Raw genomic sequence first — 26,564 nt, forward strand, 5'->3', positions numbered from 1 at the left:
TATTAACTCATTTTAATCCTCACATGTCATGGTTATCCCTGTTTTAAAGATAAGGAAAACTGAGATACCAAGAACATAAGTCACTATCCTAAGGTCTCACAGCCCATAAGTAACAGAGACTGGATACAAGCTGATGCATCCTGGCTCTGAGTCCACAGTTTTACCCACCCTGCTCTCTTTGTTTCCCTGCTCACCCAAAATGTGACTCTGCTTTATTTAATCTTTTTTTTTTAAAAAAAACAAGTTTTCTGGAATGAACATTTCTCAAGCTATTATCTTTAGATTGTTTTCTAGGACCTGCTTCAAATTGCTTTACATTCTTCCAAAACTCATTTCTTGGGGTAGGAGTACCTGCCAATTGTAGTCCTATTCCTTAGTGCCATAAATAAGGAACAGATCCTAAAGAGATTTGACTCTTGTAAATGGAATAATGAGTCTTCCAGAAACTCAGTAGACAAATGAGCCCTGCCTTGGTTTAATAAATATACTTGAGAAAAAAATAAGCATGTTTTTTGACTTACGTTTGGCACTAAAGTGATATCAGGTTTTGTCTGAAGAACATGTTTTTATCCTCTGCTCTGTGTAGGGAATAGCATACATGGCCTGAACCCTAAGAATAAGCCTGAAATTATCTTTTGTTCTGAGGAACAGAGGTACTTCCAGGCTAGGCTGTGCAGCCATAATGGAAGAATGTGAGGAAATACAACTCTGCTCCTGTTTGCACCAGACCTTTGTCTGTATTACACACACCCTTTCTTCTGCCAGTCCTGTGACTGACTTCTTTTAAGATGATTCATAGTTGTTTTCCATGAGTAAATAAGCTTTAGTCTAAATCCAGTTAGAGCTCTTTTGCCCCCACTTCCCCTTCCCCTTTTCCTCTTGCTGCAGCTGTTTATATTTGCATTTGGACGAGCTGGCCTATTAGCCTTAATGCACTTTTGTTTGTTTTTTAAATGTTTACTCTTTGCCATAGTTAAAGAAAGGTCAGTTTTCTCTATAAGCCTAGATATATAATTATTTGTATTGATGGTCTCACAGAGACTGATTCCTAGAGAGCATTCATTTGTCTGTCACAAGCCTAATTTTCATTGAAGAGATGCACACACAGATCCGAGTCTTGAGTGGTTATTAAATTTCTTTAAAAAACTGCCTTCCAAAGATTGTCTTATTTGTACACCCTGTTGGAATGTTTTTCCTCTTTGTGTATTTTTCTTCAACATTTTATTAGGAAAATTTTCAGATATACCCCAAAAAAGGACAATTTTACAGTAAACCCTCGTTTACTTGCCTTGATTATATCATTAATATTTTATTATTTTTATCACATATCTATCTATCTGCCCATCTCTTTAACCACGCATCATTTTTTACAAATTTCAAAGTAAATTCCAGATGTCAGTATACTTTGGAATATTTTGAGAAGGATGGGATGGTGTTCCTGTTCTTTTGCCACCCTGGGACTGCCACTTCTTGGGTGCCAGCGGTAAAAAGACCACATCTGTTACTAAATATATGGATTAGCTCATCTTTTATCCCTTGGCTCAGCTACAGTTGCAGTGGTCATTTCTCACTGGATTATTTCAGTGGTTTCTGCCTTAGAAAATCTCTTGGAAGCCAGTGGATATCCTAAACAAAGAAGCATTTATTTAGGAATATGAACTCCACAGAGGGTATTCATTACCTCCGTATTTCACAGTGCAGGCCAAAGTGCCTTCTTGTTCATATGCCCTAAATTTATTGTTGGTGCATAGGAGGTATGGCTTTCTTTTATCATATTGATCTGACAAAAGCATTAGATTCTGAGGTACAGAAATTGTTTCTAGGCTGTTCTTGGTGTCTACAGTTGTTTTACCATATGGTGCTGGGCTAATTTTGTCTGTTCTTCCCTTGAGGCTTTTGTAAATTGATTACATTTTTAGAAAATTTTTTAAATAACTTTTTAAAATGTCAAAGCTTTCTCAGTAGAATAAAATATGATGAGAGATTACATCAACATGAGAACAAGTTATCTTAATAGAGTTTTTCTCAAAAACTTCAGCATTTAAGTTGAATCTTTACTTATCCCATATTATAAATTGGCACCGGTCATATTCATGAAACCCCCTTTTGATGTAAAATGTTAAGTAATCTTGGACCTGAAGAGATAGGTCTGTTAGTTTAGAAAGCAACTGAGTGTCTCAGAAGCTCTTCTCTCTCTGGAAGGTCAAGCATGCAATTCCTAAAGGGGAGCACAGGAGAGGTGAAGGAGAAAGAAGCTAGCCAGCCAGTCAGCTAAGTCTTCTCAATTCTGGTCATCAGTGGTATAACTCGTGACCAGATTTCACACTTAATAGTGACATCCTATAGAGCAGCAACATAAAATAATAGAAAAAAAACTGAATTTTGGAGTCAAAATTCGGTTTTGATTCTAGTTCTGAAACCAGCTGTGTGACCTTAGATCTCTCTAGGCCTAATTACACTTATCTCAAACCAATTGATCTATTTTCTCCTTCCTCGCTGTGAGTCCTGTGACTGCTCAGCATGTTTGTCTGAGTGTCTGCCCACGAAGGGCACTCAGATACCCGGGAACCCCCCTGCATGGTTAGCAGCCCCCTACTATCAAGTGACATTATGGAAAATGGAGTAAGGAGCTCCAAGAATCAGTCCCTCCACTGAAGCAAGTCTGACAGAACTCTAGAGTTTTTCAGAACTCTAGAATTGCTAAGCAAAGCAAGAAAAGCAGATTATGAAACAGTACCTATAGTATGATTTTTGTCTTAAAAATAAGTATATACAATACAGACAAAACTCGGGGAAAAAAAAGTGAATTGTGCGGGGCTTCCATGGTGGTGCAGTAGTTAAGAGTCCGCCTGCCAATTCAGGAGAAACAGGTTCGAGCCCTGGTCCTGGAAGATCCTACATGCCACAGAGCAACTAAGCCTGTGCATCAAAACTACTGAGCCTGCGCTCTAGAGCCCATGAGCCACAGCTACTGAGCCCATGCACCACAACTGCTGAGCCCATGTGCCATGAGTACTGAAGCCCACACACATAGAGCTCGTGCTCCCAACAAGAGAAGCCACCACAATGAGAAGCCTGCGCACCACAACAAAGAGTAGCCCCCGCTCGCCACAACCAGAGAAAGCCCGCATGCAGCAATGAAGACCCAGTGCAGCCAAAAATTAAATTAATTAATTAATTAAAATACTTTATTTTAATTAAATAAATTGTTTATAAAGTGAATTGTGTTTCTCTCTAGCCAGTGGGAGTAAAATTATTATTTTGTTTATCGGCTATTTCTAAATTTTCTGTAGTGAGTATGTATTACTTCCATGTAAAAAGGCAAAAGTAAAATAGAACAGTTTGACAGTTTCTCAAAAAGCTGAAACATAGAGTTTCCATATGACCCAGCAATACCTCTCATAGACATATACCCAAGAGAACTAAAAACATATGTACATAAAAACTTGTACATGGGAGGACCTTCAAGATGGCGGAGGAGTAAGACATGGAGATCACCTTCCTCCCCACAGATACATCAAAAATACATCTACATGTGGAACAACACTTACAGAACACCTACCGAACACTGGCAGAAGACCTCAGACTTCCCAAAAGCCGTGTGACTGACTGGGTCTTGGTACTCCAGCCGGGTGTTGGGCCTGAGCCTCTGAGGTTGGAAAGCCGAGTTCAGGACATTGGTCCACCAGAAACCTCCTGGCCCCTCATGATATCAATTGGCAAGAACTCTCCCAGAGATCTTGATATCAATGCTAAGATCCAGCTCCACACAACGACCAGCAAGCTACAGTACTGGACACCCTATGCCAAACAACTAGGAAGACAGGAACACAACCCCACCCATTAGCAGAGAGGCTGCCTAAAATCATAGTAAGTTCAGAGATACCCCAAAACACACCACCAGGTGTGGTCCTGCCCACCAGAAAGACAAGATCCAGCCTCATCCACCAGAACACAGGCGCTAGTCCACTCCACCAGGAAACCTACACAACCCACTGAACCAACCTTACCCACTGGGGACAGACACCAAAAACAACAGGAACTACGAACCTGCAGCCTGTGAAAAGGAGACCCCAAATACAGTAAGTTAAGCAAAATGAGAAGACAGAGAAATACACAGCAGATGAAGGAGAAAGGTAAAAACCCAGCATATCAAACAAAAGAAAAAGGCAGTCTACCAGAAAACGAATTCAGATTAATGATAGTAAAGATGATCCAAAATCTTGGAAATAGAATGGAGAAAATACAAGAAATGTTTAACAAGGACCTAGAAGAACTAAAGAGCAAACAAACAATGATGAACAACACAATAAATGGAATTAAAAATTCTCTAGAAGGAATCAATAGAATAACTGAGGCAGAGGAACAGATAAGTGACCTGGAAGATAAAATAGTGGAAATTACTACTGCAGAACAGAATAAAGAAAAAAGAATGACAAGAATTGAGGACAGTCTCAGAGACCTCTGGGGCAACATTAAATGCACCAACATTCAAGTTATAGGGTCCCAGAGGGACTGAGAAAATATTTGAAGAGATTATAGTTGAAAACTTCCCTAATATGGGAAAGGAAATAGACAATCAAGTCCAGGAAGTGCAGAGAGTCCCATACAGGATAAGTCCAAGGAGAAACATGCCAAGACACACACTAATCAAACTATCAAAAATTAAATACAAAGAAAAATATTAAAAGCAGCAAGGGAAAATAACATACAAGGGAATCCCCATAAGGTTAACAGCTGATCTTTCAGCAGAAACTCTGCAAGCCAGGAGGGAGTGGCAGGACATATTTAAAGTCATGAAAGGGAATGACCTACAACCAAGATGACTCTACCCAACAAGGATCTTGTTCAGATAAGACGGAGAAATTAAAACCTTTACAGGCAAGCAAAAACTAAGAGATTTCAGCACCACCAAACCAGCTTTACAACAAATGCTAAAGGAACTTCTCTAGGCAGGAAACACAAGAGAAGGAAAAGACCTATAATAACAAACCCAAAACAATTAAGAAAATAGTAATAGGAACAAGCATATCGATAATTACCTTAAATGTAAATGGATTAAATGCTCCAACCAAAAGACATAAACTGGCTGAATGGATACAAAAACAAGACCCATATATAGGTTGTCTACAGGAGACCCACTTCAGACCTAGTGGCACATACAGACTGAAAGTGAGGGGATGGAAAAAGATATTCCATACAAATGGAAATCAAAAGAAAGCTTGAGTAGCAATTCTCATATCAGACAAAATAGAGTTTAAAATAAAGACTGTTACAAGAGACAAAGAAGGGCACATAATGATCAAGGGATCAATCCAAAAAGAAGATATAACAATTGTGAATATTTATGCACGCAACATAGGAGCACGTCAATACATAAGGCAAATGCTAACAGCCATAAAAGGGGAAATCGATAGCACAGTCATAATAGGGGACTTTAACACCCCATTTTCACCAATAGATCATCCAAAAAGAAATTAAATAAGGAAACACAAGCTTTAAATGACACATTCAACAACATGGATGTAATTGACATTTAGAGGACATTCCATCCAAAAACAACAGAATACACTTCCTTCTCAAGTGCTCATGGACCGTTCTCCAGGATAGATCATATCTTGGGTCACAAATCAAGCATTGGTAAATTTAAGAAAATTGAAATTGTATCAAGTGTCTTTTCTGACCATAACACTGTAAGACTGGATGTCAATTACAGGGAAAAAAACCTGTAAAAAATACAAACACATGGAGGCTAAACAATACACTACTAAATAACCAAGAGTTCACTGAAGAAACCCAAGAGGAAATCAAAAAATACCTAGAGACAAATGACAACAAAAACACGATGATCCAAAACCTGTGAGATGCAGCAAAAGCAGTTCTAGGAAGGAAGTTTATAGCAATACAATCCTACCTCAAGAAACATCTCAAATAAACAACCTAACCTTACACCTAAAGCAATTAGAGAACGAAAAACAACCACCAAAAAAAAACCCATATTAGCAGGAGGAAAGAAATCATAAAGATCAGATCAGGGCTTCCCTGGTGGTGCAGTGGTTGGGAGTCCGCCTGCCGATGCAGGGGACGCGGGTTCGTGCCCCGGTCTGGGAAGACCCCACGTGCCGTGGAGCGGCTGGCCCCATGAGCCATGGCCACTGAGCCTGTGCGTCCGGAGCCTGTGCTCCGCAACGGGAGAGGCCACATCAGTGAGAGGCCCGCGTACCGAAAAAAAAAAAAAAAAAAAAAAAAGATCAGATCAGAAATAAATGAAAAATAAATGAAGGAAATGATAGCAAAGATCAATAAACTAAAAGCTGGTTCTTTGAGAAGATGAACATAATTGATAAACCATTAGCCAGACTCATCAAGAAAAAAAGGGAAAAGACTCAGATCAATAGAATTAGAAATGAAAAAGGAGAAGTAACAACTGCCACTGCAGAAATACGAAGGATCATGAGAGATTACTATAAGCAACTATATGCCAATAAAATGGACAACCTGGAAGAAATGGACAAATTCTTAGAAAAGTACAACCTTCCGAGACTGAACCAGGAAGAAATAGAAAATATAAACAGACCAATCACAAGCAGTGAAATTGAAACTGTGATTAAAAATCTTCGGCAGGGCTTCCCTGGTGGCGCAGTGGTTGAGAGTCCGCCTGTGAATGCAGGGGACATGGGTTCGTTCCCCGGTCCAGGAAGATTCCACATGCCGCAGAGTGGCTGGGCCTGTGAGCCATGACCGCTGAGCCTGCGCGTCCAGAGCCTGTGCTCCGCAACGGGAGAGGCCACAACAGTGAGAGGCCCGCGTACCACAAAAGAGAAAAAAAAAAACTTCCGCAAACCAAAGCCCAGGACCGATGGCTTCACAGACGAATTCTATCAAACATTTAGAGAATAGCTAACACCTATCTTTCTCAAACTCTTCCAGAATATAGCAGAGGGAGGAACACTCCCAAACTCATTCTACAAGGCCACCATCACCCTGATACCAAAACCAGACAAAGATGTCACAAAAAAAGAAAACTGCAAGCCAGTATCACTGATGAACATAGATGCAAAAATCCTCAGCAAAATATTAGCAAACAGAATCCAACAGCACATTAAAAGGATCATACACCATGATCAAATGGGGTTTATCCCAGGAATGCAAGGATTCTTCAATATATGCAAATCAATCAATGTGATACACCATAATAACAAATTGAAGGATGAAAACCATATGATCATCTGAATAGATGCAGAAAAAGCTTTCGACAAAATTCAACACCCATTTATGATAAAAACCCTCCAGAAAGTAGGCCTAGAGGGAACTTACCTCAACATAATAAAGGCCATATATGACAAACCCATAGCCAACATCATCCTCAATGGTGAAAAACTGAAACCATTTCCACTAAGATCAGGAACAAGACAAGGGTGCCCACTCTCACCACTGCTATTCAGCATAGTTTTAGAAGTTTTAGCCACAGCAATCGGAGACATAAAAGAAATTAAAGGAATCCAAATTGGAAAAGAAGAAGTAAAACTGTCACTCTTTGCAGATGACATGATACTATACATAGGGAATCCTAAAGATGCCACCAGAAAACTACTAGAGCTAATCAATGAATTTGGTACAGTAGCAGGATACAAAATTAATGTACAGAAATCTCTGGCATTCCTATACACTAATGATGAAAAATCTGAAAGAGAAATTAAGGAAACACTCCCATTTACTATTGCAACAAGAAGAATAAAATACCTAGGAATAATCCTACCTAAGGAGACAAAAGACCTGTATGCAGAAAACTATAAGACACTGATGAAAGAAGTTAAAGATAATAGAAACAGATGGTGAGATATACCATGTTCTTGAATTGGAAGAATCAACACTGTGAAAATGACTCTACTACCCAAAGCAATCTACAGATTCAGTACAATCCCTATCAAACTACCAATGCCATTTTTCACAGAACTAGAACAAAAAAATTCACAATTTATATGGAAACACAAAAGACCCCGAATAGCCAAAGCAATCTTGAGAAAGAAAAATGGAGGTGGAGGAATCAGGCTCCCTGACTTCAGACTATACTACAAAGCTACAGTCAGCAAGACAGTATGGTACTGGCACAAAAACAGAAATATAGATCAATGGAACAGGATAGAAAGCCCAGAGATAAACCCACACACATATGGTCCCCTTATCTTTGATACAGGAGGCAAGAATATGCAATGGAGAAAAGACAGCCTCTTCAATAAGTGATGCTGGGAAAACTGGACAGCTACATGCAAAAGAATGAAATTAGAACACTCCCTAACACTGTATACAACAAACTCAGAATGGACTAAAGATCTAAATGTAAAGTCAGACACTATAAAACTCTTAGAGGAAAACATAGGCAGAACACTCTGACGTAAATCGCAGCAAGATCCTTTTTGACCCACCTCCTAGAGAAATGGAAATAAAAACAAAAATAAACAAATGGGAGCTAATGAAACTTAAAAGCTTTTGCACAGCAAAGGAAACCATAAACAAAACGAAAAGACAACCCTCAGAATACTTTCCCCTCAGAGAAAGTATTTGCAAATGAAGCAGCTGACAAAGGATTGATCTCCAAAATATACAAACAGCTCATGCAGCTCAATATCCAAAAAACAGCCCAGTCCAAAAATGGGTGGAAGACCTAAATAGACATCTCTCCAAAGAAGATATACAGATTGCCAACAAACACATGAAAGGATGCTCAACATCACTAATCATTAGAGAAATGCAAATCAAAACTACAATGAGGTATCATCACCTCACACTTGTCAGAATAGCCATCATCAAAAAATCTACAAACAATAAATGCTGGAGAGGGTGTGAAAAAAAGGGAACCCTCTTGCCCTGTTGGTGGGAATGTAAATTAATATAGCCATTATGGAGAGCAGTATGGAGGTTCCTTATAAAACTAAAACTAGAACTACCATATGATCCAGCAATCCCAGTACTGGGCATATACCCTGAGAAAACCATAATTCAAAAAGAGTCATGTGCCACAATGTTCACTGCAGCACTATTTACAAAAGCCAGGACATGGAAGCAACCTAAGTGTCCATCAACAGATGAATGGATAAAGATGATGTGGCACATATATACAATGGAATATTACTCAGCCATAAAAAGAAACGAAATTGAGTTATTTGTAGTTAGGTGGAAGGACCTAGAGTTTGTCTTACAGAGTGAAGTAAGTCAAAAAGAGAAAAACAAATATTGTATGCTAACACATATATGTGGAATCTAAAAAAAAAAAAATGGTTCTGAAGAACCTAGGGGCAGGACAGGAATAAACACTCAGACATAGAGAATGGACTTGAGGACATTTGGGGAGGGGGAAGGATAAGCTGGGATGGTGTTAGAGAGTGGCATGGACATATATACAGTACCAAATGTAAAATAGATAGCTAGTGGGAAGCAGCCACATAGCACAGGGAGATCAGCTCGGTGCTTTGTGACCACCTAGGTGGGTGGGATAGAGAGGATGGGAGGGAGACGCAAGAGGGAGGAGATATGGGGATATATGTATGTGTATAGCTGATTCACTTTGTTTTACAGCAGAAACTAACACACCATTGTAAAGCACTTATACTCCAATAAAGATGTTTTAAAAATTTTGTCATTAATTTTAAAAAAGAAAAAGAAACTTGTACATGAATGTTCATAGTAGCATGATTCATAATAGACAAAAAGTGGAAACAACCCAAATTTTTGTCAGCTGATAAATGGGATAAACAAAATGTGATATATCCGTATAATGGAATATTGTTCAGCAGTAAAAAGGATGAAGTAATGATACATGCTACAACATGGATGAACCTGAAAAACATGCTAAGTGAAAGAAGCCAGACACAAAAGGCCACATATTATATGATAATATATATGTGAACTGTCTCGAATAGGCAAATCTGTAAAGACAGAAATTCTCTGGTTGCCAGGGGCTGGGGGAAACGGGGACTAGAGAGTGACAGCTAATGGGTATGTGGTTTTTTGGGGGGCAATGATGGAAATGTTCAGGAGTTAAATAGTGATGTTTGCAACTTTGTGAATATACTAAAAATCACCAAATTGTATTCTTTAAAAGGGTGAATTTTATGGCATGTGAGGCTCAATAAAATAATGTTTAAGGAAAATAAAATAGAATCTATTTAGCTAAGACACTAGGATTAAGAATATTTTTAGCAAAAGTCTAATTTTTCACTTAATTCTGTAATTATATATGTACTTTAAAAGAGTACGTTTTGATAAAGAGATGTGAATCAGGAAATTATAAGTAACCGTGTAGGTGTATATCCACAGCCTTTTTTTTTTTAGTGAAAATTTGGGACATTTTAAAGCTTACATAGGAAACAGTTTGCTTCTATTATTAGAGTTTGGCTTTATAGTTTTAATTTTTGTACTACTTTTGGAATTGTTACCTTTTTTTTTTTTTTTTTTTTTGCGGTACACGGGCCTCTCACTGTTGTGGCCTCTCCCGTTGCGGAGCACAGGCTCTGGACGCACAGGCTCAGCGGCCATGGCTCATGGGCCTAGCTGCTCCGCAGCATGTGGGATCTTCCCGGACCGGGGCACGAACCTGTGTCCCCTGCATCGGCAGGCGGACTCTCAACCACTGCGCCACCAGGGTAGCTCTGGAATTGTTACCTTTTTGAAAATGCTCAGCTATCATTCTAATGGCTTTCAGACAGTTTTAAATGAGTGTTTACATGAAGTGTGCTTGTGTGTGTTTTTCGAGTAAGCTGCCATCTCCAGATCCCAATTAATGATGTATAAGTGGGTTAAGTACGTTCTAGAGTAATATAAGCCGTACTAATAGATCTGATTTCCCCCTTTATGATTTCCCTTTCTCCTGTCCTTGTTCCCTTCCCACCCGTGGACTTTATTCTTCAAAATATAAAATGGGGTGAGAGTGTAATACCTTGTTTTTAATTAATTCTTTCAGTAAGCATTTATTTAGCATCTACTGTGTGTCAAGGTACTGTGCTAAGGTAAATGATACAGAAAATGAACTTTAAAAAAATAAATAATAAAATGAAAAAAAAAATGATACATCTAGAACTACTCTTGAAACAGTTAAAAAGGGAATTCCCTGGCGGTCCAGTGGTTAGGATTCCAGGCTTTCACTGCTGGGGGCCCAGGTTCGTTCCCTGGTCGGGGAACTAAGATCCCACAGGCCACGCGGTGTGGCCCAAAAAAAAGAGAAAGAGTTATGAAGGCATTTAACTCAGATAAGGGAGGTCAGGCAGGACTTGTTTTTACCATCAATGTAATTAGAAGGTTGATCACTGAAACCAGGTTATATCTATTATGCATTTTTAGAGAGGAAGTAGAACTCATGCTTGGTTGGCCCTTAGCACATCTCACAACTACATAAGCACAGAAAAAAATCTCGAGAAAAGCAATAGGGATTTGTCCCCAAGACATGTGTGTGTAAACCAGAAATCTTTTTTTTTTCAGTTGGCATGAATACAAGCATTACAGGTGCAGAGACATTAAATGAAAATTTGGTTTCTGCTTCCTTGACTGCTTAACATATTGAAAACCTTTTAAAACATCACAGTTTTTAGGGGTTTGCTTCCCTTAATATACTTACTAGATTTTTTAAAACTACCATTGTGAACTTAAAGGAATTACTGGTTTTATTGGTATTTTTAAAGACAAGTTCTCTTTACATTGCTTTCTACAGGACTGATGCTGTAAGCCATCCCGATTCCCTGCCACACCCCAACCTCTCCCCCAGAAACTCCAACCCTACATCTCCCCACAATCCAACATTTTGAAGGTTATCCCCAGGCATAGAAGGAGGCCTTAAGAACCCTGCATTTTGTTACTTTTGCATCCATCCTGATTGCTGGTGTCTGGGCCACCTCCATTGCTTAATGATTTTGAATATCACCCTGACTTTCTTGCCTATAGCGTAAATTATTACTGTTTTAACTATGTTTGTGTTCTGCCAGCTACAGAATCAAATAGCTCTAGCTCATGTGCCGTTGCTTATCTGTGTAGAACCAAAATTCAGAGTTTTATTATTTTCTGAATAACCCAGGATACCATCATACTATAACTCCCAGTGGTCTCCTAAACCATAGTGGTTTTTTTGTTTATTTCTCTCAATGATGGTTTGGCCTAAGTTCTGTGTTCTCTTATTGTTCCTTCCAGTTCGCTTTGCACCTTATAGGCCTCCAGATATCTCCCTGAAGCCGCTGCTCTTTGAAGTGCCCAGCATCACTACAGAGTCAGTGTTTGTTGGCCGGGATTGGGTTTTCCATGAAATAGATGCTCAACTTCAAAGTTCAAATGCCAGTGTGAACCAAGGAGTAGTGATCGTGGGAAACATTGGGTTCGGCAAAACCGCCATCGTCTCCAGACTGGTGGCCCTCAGCTGCCATGGAACACGGATGAGGCAGATCGCCTCAGACAGTCCACATGCCTCCCCCAAACGTATGTATCCCTTTTTAAAGAAATCCATGTGGTGGGATAGGGAGGGTGGGAGGGAGACACAAGAGGGAGGAGATATGGGGATATATGTAAATGTATAGCTGATTCACTGTGTTATGAAGCAGAAACTCACACACCATTGTAAAGCAATTATACTCCAATAAAGATGTTAAAAAAAAAAACACTAAAAAAAATTTATTTTTTTTTTTTGCGGTACGCGTCACTGTTGTGGCCTCTCCCATTGCAGAGCACAGGCTCCGGACGCGCAGGCTCAGCGGCCATGGCTCACGGGCACAGCCGCTCCGCGGCATGTGGGATCTTCCCGGACCGGGGCACGAACCCGTGTCCCCTGCATCGGCAGGCGGACTCTCAACCACTGTGCCACCAGGGAAGCCCCTAAAAAAAAATTTTTTTTTAAATAACTCCATGTTTCATTGCTCTGAAATTTTTTCCAGCATCTTTGTGTTAAGTCTTATATCCTTTCATTTTCTGATCTGCAAAACCTGACTGGCACGTGAGGACCATTAACTCAGAGTCGAGGGAAAGAATGTAATACTCTTTTGACATTTAACCCACATATCCAACAGTTACCTGAGAGTGACTGAGAAAACGTTTCTCTCAGAATAAATGTATGCCTCTTCCCTCCTGACCGTCTGGCTGGTCTGTCCTTTGGATAATGACTACAGCAGTTGCCTATAAGAGCTTGTTTGCATCCGTCACTGTCAGCTTTTGCTCAGCCTGTGTGCAGGCTTCCTGTTCACACCGGCACAGTCTGTTTGCGGCCTTCATTTCCTTGCGATCTATGTCAGTGTTGCACTGCTTGGGCTTGAACTTCATTGTGTCCTTGAAGGGTTTCTCCTGCTTCCGTGTGAAAAGATGCTGAGATCTCATATATATTTATGCTTCTTTCATCACAGGCAGGTACAGCTTAATGATCGCCATCAGGATCCTGTTTATTTGTTTTTAAAATACTTATATGGTCCTTAGTACCAGGGACTCTCTAAGAGCTTAACAAACATTAATTCATCCAACCCTCTTATCTTATCTCTTTCAGAGAGGTAGTTCCTGTTATCTTCCTTTCACAGATAAGTGGTTTAAGGCTCAGAGAGGTTAAGTAAGCCTCCCAGGTTTCATAGCCAGTAAATAGCGAAACTAGAATTTGAGCCTAAGCAGTCTGGTTTCAGAGGCCAGTGTCATCCATTTTGCTGTGCTCCCTCTCCTTATTGATGGAACTCACTTGAGTAAAGGAGATAAAAAGAAATGTATAGGGGTTCTTCCTATACACACTATATGTATCGAACCAGTCTACCTGGCTTCTGCTAGTTATAAGAAAACAAAAAGAAACTCTTGCCCTGCTAGTCCAAATCAATAATCTAGCTCACCACAGATTTCCAGACAGCAACCACTAGAAATGGTTTGTTTGGGATCATAGCATTGTAGTTACAGAGTCTAGCACGGTGCTGTGGGAACTCAACAGGAACTCACTGAACACCCTCCAAACATCCTGGCTTCCTGTTGAAATGAATTCCTGTTTCATGTTGTTAAGTAGGCAGATTGCCTCTGGTAAACTTACGGATATCTGACACATAGAAGAGCTAGTGTCTAGAAAGAAGACTGGTTGGATCAAGAGTCCCATTTGCCAGGGTATGGTAAGAATTGGTATGGAAGAATTCATGTCTTAAGAGCAGTATCATGCTTAGTTTCTGGATGAAGTTTATCTGAGGTAGATTGGCATAATGTCATGGGAGTCAAGAGCCCATAGTTTGGCTCCAGCGCTCAAACTTTCTATACTTTGTAACCTTGAGAATTTTACTTTAATTCTTTAGACCTTGGTTTTTGTCATCTGTAAAATAAGTCAGTGGGATTAGGTGATCTTTAAGATTCATTCCTATGCTAAAATTCTGTGATTCTAGGATGTGTGCATGGTTGAAAGTAACTTTCCATACCTGTTCCAGTATTTTCGTTAGAGTGCTTAGCTTAAATATCACGCCAGACTACTTCTTATCTGAGTAATCCAAGAGGTTAACTATTTGAGTCTGTCAGAAAGAAAACCAGCTAGGTAATAGTCTCTCTGACTCCTCTATATATCAGTCACTGTTGCAGATAACAGATGGTAGAATCGTGGCTCAAAGCCAAGAAGAGCTGCTTTCTCTGAAAGCAAAGGTGTCTGGAAGTGCCCCCTCTAAGCCTGGGAGAGCAGGAGTTAATAGAAAACAGCCCATGTGCTCCCCAAAGCAGAAGTCCTTTAAAGATAGTTCATTAAGTTATTCTCTAACATCCGTTGCCTTTTACCTCCAGAGAAACTCTAAAAATACCCCATTCATGTGATAAATGTCCACATGTCAAGACTATAGATTTGGCCTGATAGTTAACTTAGAAAACTTGAAAAGGTGTTAAAGGGGATCGAGTATGTGGTTATGTATTTATCAGAACTACACAGAACCAGCATTGCCTTGTCGTAATTTGATGTAATAATTTTTGTTGTCCGCTTTGATGTCCAAACTACATTCCACCTCTGCCATCTTAACCGAACCACTTAAGAATGGTCAAGAATAAGTCGTTAATGTCATTTACTAGTATTTAAATATTAACTCTGAAAAACAAAATCAACTCTTGAAATTATCCCAATAGCTACACACATCTGTAAAATTTTCATTTTCTGTCATGCAAATGATTAATAATAAAATCTAACTTCAGTTTGTTTTAGAACTAGCTCTCATATTAAATCTTCTAGTTTTGAGGACAAATGTTTTGTCTTTCTTGTATTATCCTCACGAGGTTTTGGTTAAAGCTTTTCAAGTATTAGCACTCAAAAATGTTACTTTTTTAAAAAAATCAATGATCTGTTTGTTTCTATTTTATATTTGTTATTTCTGTAAACAAATATAAACTGAATATATCTTAACCAATTTAAAGATATTTCTTTGAGAAAAAAAAAAAAAGAATAAGTGGTTGGTAAAGAACAAGCTGTTTTTCGGCATTGATCTGTTACTCTATGAGCCGGCACTGGAAATGTTACTGGCAGTAGCAGAATTTTTTTTATTAGTGAATAAGAATGATGTCTTATCGAGAGAGAGTTGGCTTAATGTTTTACAGTTTAATTTACATTCAGCTTTGATAGGTGTATTTGGGATCCCACTGGCCTTCCCAACCCTAAGTCAGTGATGCAGTTGTAGTAGTAATGAAAATAGATGGAAGATTATTGGAGCTCCCCACTTCCGTTTCTGCATCCTGTGTCATTCTTTCTTCTGTCCCTCACTCCTCCACGCTGAGCAGTGCTGCTGTGGAAGACATGAGCAGTCTAGCCTGCAGCACTGCATTGGCTGGCTCTGTCCTTCCCCCACAGACACCCAGCCCCCAGCCGCCCCCTCCTTGTCATTTCCCTGGGAAGGCACAGAGAAGCTGTCAAGGCAGGCAGTAGCCTGTCATCCTGCTGTCCACCTACACCCCATCCCAAACCTGACTCCCCCATCAATCTCTACCACCACCGTCACCACCCACCCCCCAACACGTACATACAGAGAACAGAAACATTTTGTGAAAATGGACCTGTTGTGTAATCCAGGCATTATTACATTAACTACAAGTGTACTCAGTGCAGTAGTTAGGGAAATTCAGTCTAATTACAAGACTGTATTTTCCTATCACTGAAAGTCTCAGGGTAGTTACTGTTTGGATTTGACATTTGCCAACAGCTGCCATGCCCCCAAATAGCTGTTCAGTGAGTAACCCCTCCCCTCCCCACTCTGCTCATTCCAGAAGTCTGTGTTGCCACTTCGCTGTGCACACTGACTGCTCCTTCCTGTTAACTTTTATTTCAACTGTTCTCTGAATACCAAGCAGAAAGTAAAGACACCCAGACAAAGAGGAGGGCCTCTCCAAAAGGGAGCAGCTAGAAGACAGAAGGTACTCAGATATTAATTACCCACAAAACCAGATAAGGGGGAATGGGGTGGACAGAGGGAGTGAACAACAGGCATGATACAGTGACAGTCACTGAACTTTACTGCGCACATTTCTTCAGTCTTTTTCACTGCCGTCTCCCACACCTACCCCCCTACAGTTTATTCAGAGCTCTGTGCAGTGGCCAGGGAATTTACTTTGCCAGCTGGATGGAAGAAGTCTCAGTTAGTCCTACTGGTAGGGAGTCAAATGAGAACTATTTTCCCCTATTTCTTCTCCTTTTCAGTAGTTACTGACCATCAAATAACAGTCTACTTATTTTGTACCCATTTTTAAAATATGGTCTGTATTTATAAATAGAGTCTGTAATTTCTAGTAGTAGTTAAGATGTTACCTAAATAACATGAACGAATGGAATTTTTTAAAAAACAGCTTTATGAAGCTACAATTCACGTACCATATAATTCACCCATTTAAATGGTTCAATTCACTGCTTTTTACTGTAGTCCCTGAGTTGTGCAGCAATCACCATAATCTTAGAACTTTTTCATTCCCCCCTAAAAGAAATCCCATGCCCATTAGCAGTCAGTCTTAATTTCCCCCCTAAATCCCTATCTCTACCCCTAGGTAACCACTAATCTGCTTTTTGTCCCTATGGATTTCCGTATTCTGGGCATTTCAAATAAATAGAATCGTATACTATATGGTCTTTTGTAACTGGCTTCTTTGAGTGAGTGTAACATTTCAAGGGTTATCCATGTTGTAACATATATTGGTATTTCATTTCTTTTTATTGTTGAATAATGTTCGATTGTAAGGCTGTACCACCTTTTATCCATTCATCAGTTGATGGACATTTGGGTTGTTTCCGCTTTGGGGCTATTATGAATCTTGCTACTTTGAACATTTGTGTACAAGTTTTTGCGTGGACGTATGTTTTTAATTCTCTTGGGTACATACCCCTAGGAGTAGAATTGCTGGATCAAAGAACAAATGGGATTTAACCAGTCTTTCTTTAGTTTAGAGTTTTATGATGATCTGATGCAAACATCTCATCTTTTTAATACAGATATGGATGCCAACAGAGAGCTGCCACTCACACAGCCACCTTCAGCCCACTCATCCATCACCAGTGGAAGCTGCCCAGGAACTCCAGAAATGCGGAGGCGGCAGGAGGAGGCCATGCGGAGACTAGCCTCGCAGGTACAATAGGATTCTCAGGTTGGGGGCATGCTAGTTCCATCTTAACATCAAGAGGGCAATGGTAGGGAGACCCCTGGCAAAGTGAACAAAAGTATGTACAGGTAGACCATGAGAACATGGAGAAAAGTTTCTCTCTCTTTGCTGTTCCTAGAAAAATACTGTGTTATTATGGAATCAGAACCTTATTGTTGGAAAGGCCCTTAGAAATAACCAAAGTCCCACAATGAATAGATAAGGAAACTGAGACTCAAAGAAGTTGTATGATTTACCCAAGATCACAGTATAAGTAATCAATAGCTTTGTATTTTCATTCCTAGCTCAAAACTCTTCCTGCTATACCACACTATCCATAACTTCTTTATATGTTTGCATTTTAATTTTCTGTTTTTATCAAAGTAACATATATACATAGTTTAGGAAATCAAATAATGTTCAAAGACTTATAATAAAAACCAGAAATTCTTTTCCCCTCCTGAGCCCACCCTCTCCCCAAAGGCAGCTACTGTCAACATTTGGAGATGTTTCTCTGATCTTTACCTCCATGTTTCTAAATAATATTCATATACTGCTATAACTTTTTTGATCAGTTTTGTACATTATCTATTGCTTCTTATTACGGATGTTGAGAATGTTAGCTCTTTCACCTTCCTTCCTCCCTCTACCATCTCAGTACAGTTATATCATGATTTTAGTCTGAATCCATGTTACAGTATTTTCAGTATTAATACTACACAAATATGGTTCACTGTGGAACCAAGGATAACATTTTCTTCTTGAGCAGTTTTGTTTTTCCTGGGTTATGAAATGCCTCATTGTAAAATTTGCTTATTTTTCTTCAAAACTATGGCTGTCATTCCATAAGCCTTAATGCTTTGTAAAATGCCTCTCAATACAGTTTTCCACATCAGTTACATTTTCCCCCGCCCTGGAAATCCTAGAGCTCTCCATCGAGCTAATCTGGACCTAGGATGCTCTCAAGTCTTACCACCTACTTGTTATCCTGGAAATTCCTGTTACTTCCCTTTTGTGTTTGATCCCATGTCATCGTCTTTCTTGATTGTATTCCTTATTTTGACGGAGCACGTCCTCTGATAGCTTCCTAAGAAAGAATGCATAGGAGGTAAGTTTTTTGAGACTTAATGTTCCTAAAAGCATCTTTATCCCATTCTCATACATTATTCTGTTTGACATAATTCTAGGTTAAAAATTACTTTCCCTCAGAATTTTGAAGGCATCCATCTTGAACTTCCAGTATTACTATTAAATAATATGGTACTATTCTTATTCCTAATTCTTTATATATACCTTTTGTCTCTCCAGAAGCTTTTAGAATCTTATTTTATTTTATTTTATTTTATTTTTTTGCAGTACGCGGGCCTCTCACTGTTGTGGCCTCTCCCGTTGCGGAGCACAGGCTCCAGACGCGCAGGCTCAGTGGCCATGGCTCACGGGCCCAGCCACTCCATGGCATGTGGGATCTTCCCGGACTGGGGCACGAACACGTGTCCCCTGCATCGGCAGGTGGCCTCTCAACCACTGCGCCACCAGGGAAGCCCAGAATCTTCTTTTTATCACGACTGTTCTTGGGTCTTTTTTTCATATTCTGCTGGTACCTAGTGAGCCCTGGAGATATTTTTTTGATTTAGGGAAATGCTTTTGTAGTATTTATTGAAAATTTTCTCACCACCACTTCCTCTGTTCTCTCCTTCTACAGCTCCTTATAGTCAAAAATTAGATTTCCTATATTGTTACTCTTCTTAACTTTTCTGTTTCCTATATTTCTGTTTTCCTATTTGTTTTATCCACTTTTAGGAGATTTCCTCAACATTACCTTGCAATCCTTTCACAAAAAATTTTTTGGCTATCATAGTTTTAATTTCCAATAGGTCTTTTTTTCCCCCAGTTGTTCCCTTCTTTTTTTTTTAATTGAGTTTTTTGTTTTCTTTTTTTTTTTTTTTTTGGCTGCATTGGGTCTTCATTGCTGCATGCAGGCTTCCTCTAGTTTCAGCAAGCAGGGGCTACTCTTCGTTGCGGTGCACGGGCTCCTCATTGCGGAACACGAGCTGTAGGTGCATGGGTTTCAGTAGTTGTGGCGTGCAGACTCAGTGTTTGTGGCTCACGGGCTCTGGAGCACAGGCTCAGTAGTTGTGGCACACGGGCTTAGCTGCTCCGTGGCATGTGGGATCTTCCCAGACCAGGGATTGAACCCGTGTCCCCTGCATTGGCAGGTGGATTCTTAACCACTGTGCCACCAGGGAAGCTAAGATTTTTTTTTAATTTTATTTTAGTTTTTGGCAGCACTGTGTGGCATGTGGGATCTTAGTTCCCTGACCAGGGATTGAACCCAAGCCCCCTGCATTGGAAGCACAGAGTCTTAACCACTGGGCCACCAGGGAAGTCCCTGTACCCCTCTTTTTTATAGCATACTGTTTTTGTTTTATAGATGCAGTATGTTCTCTTATCTCTTCCTTAATAGTTAGGCACCGAAAAACTGATGGAAGCTTGTATATATGGAGAGCTTAACTATAGAGCATTAAGATGACCCACCAGCCTTTATGGGAAAACCCAAAAGTCAGTGTCTATAAGTTTTTTCCTTGCACTGTTCTAGCAAAGAATCCACCATTTTCCTGGAGGGTGTATAACCTGGTCGCCAACATTCTGGAGCTAGTAGGGGAAGGTGGCTGAGTTTCATCATTTAGGCTGCAGCCTTTTACCTAAGCCCCTTGTTTTCAGTCCTGCACCTCATCCTCACCTACTCTGTGTCCGGTGTTCCTAAGCCTAGATTCTCTGGTTTAGTTTCTCTGGTGATCTTAATTTCACTTTCCTGTGGGTTTTGGGAAAGGTAGTCACCTGGCTGGGCAGGATAGGGATGGATATCTGGGAATCTAACTGCTCTTTATATAAACTTCAAGTAATTTCTGTGTCTGCAACTTCCTTCCTCACCCCCATCTTCCATAGTACCTGGTGCTTCTAACTCCTATGCTTTTCTGAGGTTTGACAGATGATTTGGCTCATTCCTGTTGTTAACCCCAGCAGGCATTTGTTTCACCTTCTTCTGTCTGTTAGGTTATTTAATCCTACATCCACTGTCCATCTTTATATATTATAATCTAAGATTAGAGATAGATATTCCTAGTCAATGGGGTTTGCATTTCTGTTTCTTATTCTCCTTATTTTTGAGGATTTTAAGGAGAAGTATAGAGTGCAGAATGCCTGTCTCCAGTATTTAAAGAAATCTCTTGGCATGGTTAATTAGTAATGAGGAACAGGGAGCCATCTTCAATGTCATAAGGTTCTAATTTCCTCATAGAAATCCTGTCCAGCTTACAGCCAGAAACAGCATCTTTCCCCCAAATACGTTTTCAATTGTCCCCACTTATTGGTACACATCCATTTATAAATGGGCTTCTGAAAGTCTGAGATTTCCCTTATATTCATTGCTAACTCAGTGCAACTTTAAAAGACATCTTTGGGGGACTTCCCTGGTGGCGCAGTGGTTAAGAATCCGCCTGCCAGTGCAAGGGACACGGGTTTGATCCCTGGTCCAGGAAGATCCCACATGCCGCAGAGCATCTAAGCCCGTGTGCCACAACTACTGAGCCTCTGCTCTAGAGCCTGCGAGCCACAACTACTGAGCCTATGCACCACAACTACTGAAGCCCATGTGCCTTAGAGCCAGTGCACCACAACTACTGAGCCCACACACCGCAACTACTGAAACCTGCACGCTCTAGGGCCTGCGTGCCACAACTACTGAAGCCCACACACCTAGAGCCCATGCTCTGCAACAAGAGAAGCCACTGCAATGAAAAGCCCACGCACCGCAATGAAGAGTATCCCCCACTCGCTGTAGCTAAAGAAAGCCCGTGCACAGCAACGAAGACCCAGTGGAGCCAAAAAAAAAGAAAAAAAGACATCTTTGTTTTACTTTTCCAAATATTCCATGTAAGCTGACTCCTGCCTCTTCTTTAGAACAATCAGAATAACTGTCATCTTAGAAATACACAAGTGCTAAAAAAAAAAAAAAAAAAGATAAAAGAAATACACAAATGCTGAAGAGCTTTCATCATCACAGTCATTTATTTATTCATTTAGAATATATGCTTGGAATGCCTATAACACAAGATTGAAGTTAAAGCAGTGAACAAGACGGGCACAATCCCTGCTGTTATGTAGCCCACATTTTTGTGGTGGGAAAAGGCCAATTAACAAACAAATATGTAATATGTCAGATGGTGATGAGTGCTAAAAATAAAGTCTCCCCATGTTGTCACTCTCTCATCAAGAGAAAAAGTCCCAAGATATTTATGTTCAATATTTGGAAAATGTTATTTATTTTTAGTAGTTAATTAGTGACTATACTTACTTGAAAAGTGATCACATTTTAAATTCCATGGTTATACCTTCCTTAAGCAAAATATAAATAAATGTCTTTTGTACCTAGAAATGGGATATTCTTAAATTTATATTAAACATTATATAAGAAATGGCCCTTTAGATTAAAATTGATGTTTACTTCAATATTTGGAAAATGTTAAATATTATAAGTGAAAAATTAGTGATTATTTACCCTTACTCAAGGAACATATTTAAAATTTCACACTTATTTCTTCCTTAAGCAAAATATAAATACATCTGTTCACACCTAGAGATGGGATATTGTGAAGTTTACACTAAACAAAAAAAATCTAAAACAAATGGCCCCTTAGATTAACATTGAATATTATCCCAGTAATTGTGCCGCAGGTTGCAGTTCAAGTGTAAGTTTGTGCTGTAGAAGCGTAGTGCAGAAGCCAACAACCTTGCTTCTCATCTGTAACAAACTGGTAAGCAGAAATTATCTTTTCAAACCAGTTAGTATTTTGATAAAGTAAGCTAATAATATGAGAATTAAAAGTATCCTTGAAAAACCTCTTGATTTGCTAGCCAGAGTTCTTAGTGTTGGTGCTTATATATCATTAATTATCACTGGTATTTCGTAGTATGCTTGCTGCTTCTCATGCTTCTTCATAATTGAGAACATTGAAGAGTTCTTGTCACAACTTTAAAGCAATGTTATTTATTGAAGAAACACTTCCCACTTGAAGTAACAGGTTTTGCTAGGTGTACATCTCTTAAATGTATTTCCAGTTAACCTTACATGTTCTGAAGTATAATCACAGTAGAGCGGTGCAAAGATCTCATTCGGGGCCTTTCCTAGGTGTGTGACTTTATAACAACCATAGATTTTCCAGGCTTTCGGTCTCTTGCCACCAAGTGATCATACATGCAGAATTCTCCAGACAAGGAGAGGCTGACTTCCATTTACTGAGGGCTTAATGTGTGTTGAGCTTAGTACTTTTTACATTATATTTGTTATTTCACTTCTTCATTCTTAAGCCTGTGAGGTGGTCATTATCATCCCCATTTTACAGATGAGGAAACTGTGCTTCAGTGATAGTTAATTTTCCCAAGGTCTTACTGTTAGTAAATGGCAGAGCTAGGATACGGAGCCAGTATTCACCCCAATGAAGTGAGTCTTCTTCTTCTCCCCATTTTACAGATAAACAGAGGCTCTGAGGTTACACAACTTGCTGAGATAACTAGTATGTGACTTGAAACCAGGTTTAAACTGAGGCAGGCAGGCTCCACAGTCCATGCTTTTAACCACTGTGCTGCCTCTGTAGTGTGACAGGAAGGATTTTTGTTTAGTGTTCTTTTGGAAAATCTATCGATAATTGAGTGGCTTTAAAGTAAGGAAGTCATAATGAAGGGGCACCTTTCAGAAATTTTGCTGACCTGAAATTCTTCAAAAAGTTTTTATGCAGGACTTCCCTGGTGGTCCAGTGGTCAAGACTTCACCTTCCAATGCAGGGGGTGCGGGTTCGCTTAGCTTAGCTTCCCTGGTTGAGGAGCTAAGATCCCACACACCTTGCGGCCAAAAACCAAAATATGAAACAGAAGCAATATTGTAACAAATTCAATAAAGACTTTAAAAACAGTCCACATCCCAAAAAAAGTCTTTAAAAAAAGTTTTTATGCACCTAGAAGCTCTTGTCACATTAGGTAAATTGTCACTAGCTTAGTCCTTAGATTAAGAAGCTAATACATCTGAAATAAGCTAATTAGAGAAGCCAGCTAATTTTAAGAAGTGTCACAGTGATACAAAAAGCAAAGGTTTTTTTCACCGAAGGAAATCTATGAAAGAAAGAAAACTGAAATGTCATCCTTGCCAAGAGACTAGTTCTGTACTAAATCAGGAGGATGTCAAGTGATATGGTTCCTGAGATTGTTGCTGCTACTGTTAAAGCTATCAGCCAAGGAAGCGATCATTTCAGCAGTTCACACATGTGTGTTGAGCATAATACAGAGACTTAAGCCACACATACACACATGGAGAGAGAAAAACAAAAAAATGACAGCAGTGAAGTATAAGATTTGGTTTGTGTTCCAGTTGGGTATTTTAAAAGATTTACATTTTAGGAGAAATGTGATCAGAACTAAACGAGTAACCTATAGATGATGTTTTATAAAATGTGTCTAGGGCTTTTTTCCTCTAAAAATTAACACTGAAATTTTATAGTGAGACCCAGACTGCATCTACATTCAGGATACTGAATATGGGAAACAACCTTATTTATTCCTTTGTCAATCTTGTGTTTTTTATCTGTCTCCTCCACCAGAATGGTCAGTATTTAAATTATTGTTAACCACTCTATCCCCAGCTCCTAGCACAATGCCTTGCACAGAAATATGTGTTAAATGAGTGACTGAATTGTAGTCTGTTCTCTATACTGAAGCCTGAGTAATCTAAAACATGTTTTTGTTCTTGCTAAATAAAACCTGTCAGTGGCTCCTCCTTGCCCCTAAATGGAATCCACACTCCCTTCTTGAAACATCACATGTATTAGCACAAAGGGCTTTTACCTTTTATATCCAGCTCAGGTTTTCTCAGCCTCAGCACCATTGACATTTTGGGCCAGAGGATTCTTTGTTTGGGGCCATTCTGTTTATTGTAGTATGTATAGGAGTGTTCTTGGCCTCTACCCACTATCCAGTAGCATCCTCCCACCCCCGGTTGTGATGACCAAAGCTGTCTCCAGACGTTGCCAAGTGTCCCGTGGGGAGCAGAGCCACCCCAGATAAAAACCTCTGCTCTGTCTTATCTCCTCCTACTCCCAGCTCACTTCCACTGTAGCCACACTAAAACTGATTTCCTGAAAGTGTAAAGCTGTGTCTTCCCTGAGGGCCTTTGCACGTATTGCTTTCCTCTGCCTGGGACACTCCTGTGCCCATTCACTCCACCTCATCCTTTAGATCTCAGCTTAAGTTTTACTTTCAAGAAGACTTCTCTGGCTCTCCTAAGTTACTTAGATATGTTGTACCAACATCTTATATTTCCTCTCTCATAGTGCTTTTCCCCCAGTTTTATTGAGATAGAATTGACATATAGCCTTGTATTAGTTAAAGAAGTACAGCATAATGATTTGATATGTGTATATATTGTGAAACAATTACCACACTAAGTTTAGTTAATACCCATCAGCTCCCGTAGTTACAGAATTTTTTCTTGTGATGAGAACTTTTAAGATCTACTCTCTTAGCCACTTTCAACTATACAGCATAGTGTTGTTAACTATAGTCACTGTGTTGTACAGCATCACAATAATAATAATGTTGCAGACAACATCCACCAATGGATACTAAAAGTAATGGGCAAAAATTTGTGGAGAAACAGGATTTGCATTCTCTCAAAGTATCTCCCCCAAGATATTTATTAACTACAAAGGGTAAGACAGTAACTTTACAGTAGAGAAACGTAGAAGAAACCTTTATCTTAGCCAAGCGATCAAGGTCAGCATCACCAGTAACAAGACATGTCAACGTCATGAACCCCATGACATGATCCACTGAGAGTGACACAACATTGTTTTTGTGGTATTCTTGCCAAAAAGTCTCAGTTGGAATATGAGGAAAACATTAGACAAACCCACGTTGACTGATATTCAACAAAATAACAGACCAGGACTCTTCAAAAGTGTCAAGGTCATGAAAGACAAAGACTGAGGCGCTCTTACAGACTACAGGAGTCTAAGGAGAAATGACAACTAAATGCAACATGGGGTCCTGGATAGAATGCTGGAACAGAAAAAGGTCATAAGTGGAAAACTGACAAAATTCTAATCCTGCCTTTAGTTAATAGTGTTGTGCCAGTGTTACTTCCTGGTTTTGATAATTATGCTACAGTTATATAAAATGTTAAGGGAAGCTGGGTAAGGGATATACGGAAACTCACATCTTTTTGCAACATTTAAGTCTAAAATTAGCACAAAATAAAAAGTTTTAAAAAATAAATAAAAGTCCTACTGACAAAAAAAAAAAAGTTAGAGCTCCAAGCTGGAAAATTACTGAGGCCGAACCCAAGTCTGGAATTATTCTTAGCTTCCAGTCCCAGGATGGGGATTAGAGTCAGAGTTGAGGGACAGGAGAAAAGGCAGAGAAAGTAGTTTTTGACACTGAGCCTTCAGGTTCCTAGAAACACAAAAAGCCAAAGTAACCCGAAGTGTTGGAAGGGATGCGCTGAGTCAGAAATCAATCAGGTGGTGGTGAGGGCATTCAAGAAGTGATGAGAAGGAGACAGGGAATAAGAATATGAGAGCAGACCTGAAGGAAGGTCAATGACAACATTAGAATTTAAGTAATGCAAATGCCAGTCATGATGTAAATTAAATTTTTATGTCCAAATGAGCTCCAGATTTTCAAAGCTGCCTTTTCTTTATGTGAGATTAGCTTAATCCTGTCACAGTTTATTCATTTGAAGTAGAAAAGAATCTTTAAAGAGTGAAGGCCTGGGATTTTTAACACAAGTCTGACGGGTTTGCTGCCATTCAGTCATTTGATTAAGGCCTTTGATGAGGATTTTGCTTAGTTGTATCATTTCTTGTGTATAGCTTTAAATCAAAACCTTTTTATACCCAAGGTGATACTGACCTCCAGTCTTTTTTTTTTTTTTTTTTTGTTTT

The 26,564-nt window shown here is 39.5% G+C and overlaps 1 protein-coding gene across 1 annotated transcript in view; it reads left to right on the plus strand.

The window, feature by feature from the left end:
- Positions 1-26,564, plus strand: part of TANC2 (tetratricopeptide repeat, ankyrin repeat and coiled-coil containing 2) — a 323,861-nt gene that overhangs the window by 218,866 nt on the left and 78,431 nt on the right. The window contains exons 8-9 of the mRNA XM_007456751.1: positions 12,178-12,459; positions 17,429-17,562. Of these exons, the coding sequence (XP_007456813.1) occupies positions 12,178-12,459; positions 17,429-17,562 (416 nt within the window). The remainder of the gene's footprint in view (positions 1-12,177; positions 12,460-17,428; positions 17,563-26,564) is intronic.

This window comes from Lipotes vexillifer, unplaced genomic scaffold (assembly GCF_000442215.2).
Source record: "Lipotes vexillifer unplaced genomic scaffold, Lipotes_vexillifer_v1.1 scaffold299, whole genome shotgun sequence".
Lineage (NCBI taxonomy): Eukaryota > Metazoa > Chordata > Mammalia > Artiodactyla > Lipotidae > Lipotes > Lipotes vexillifer.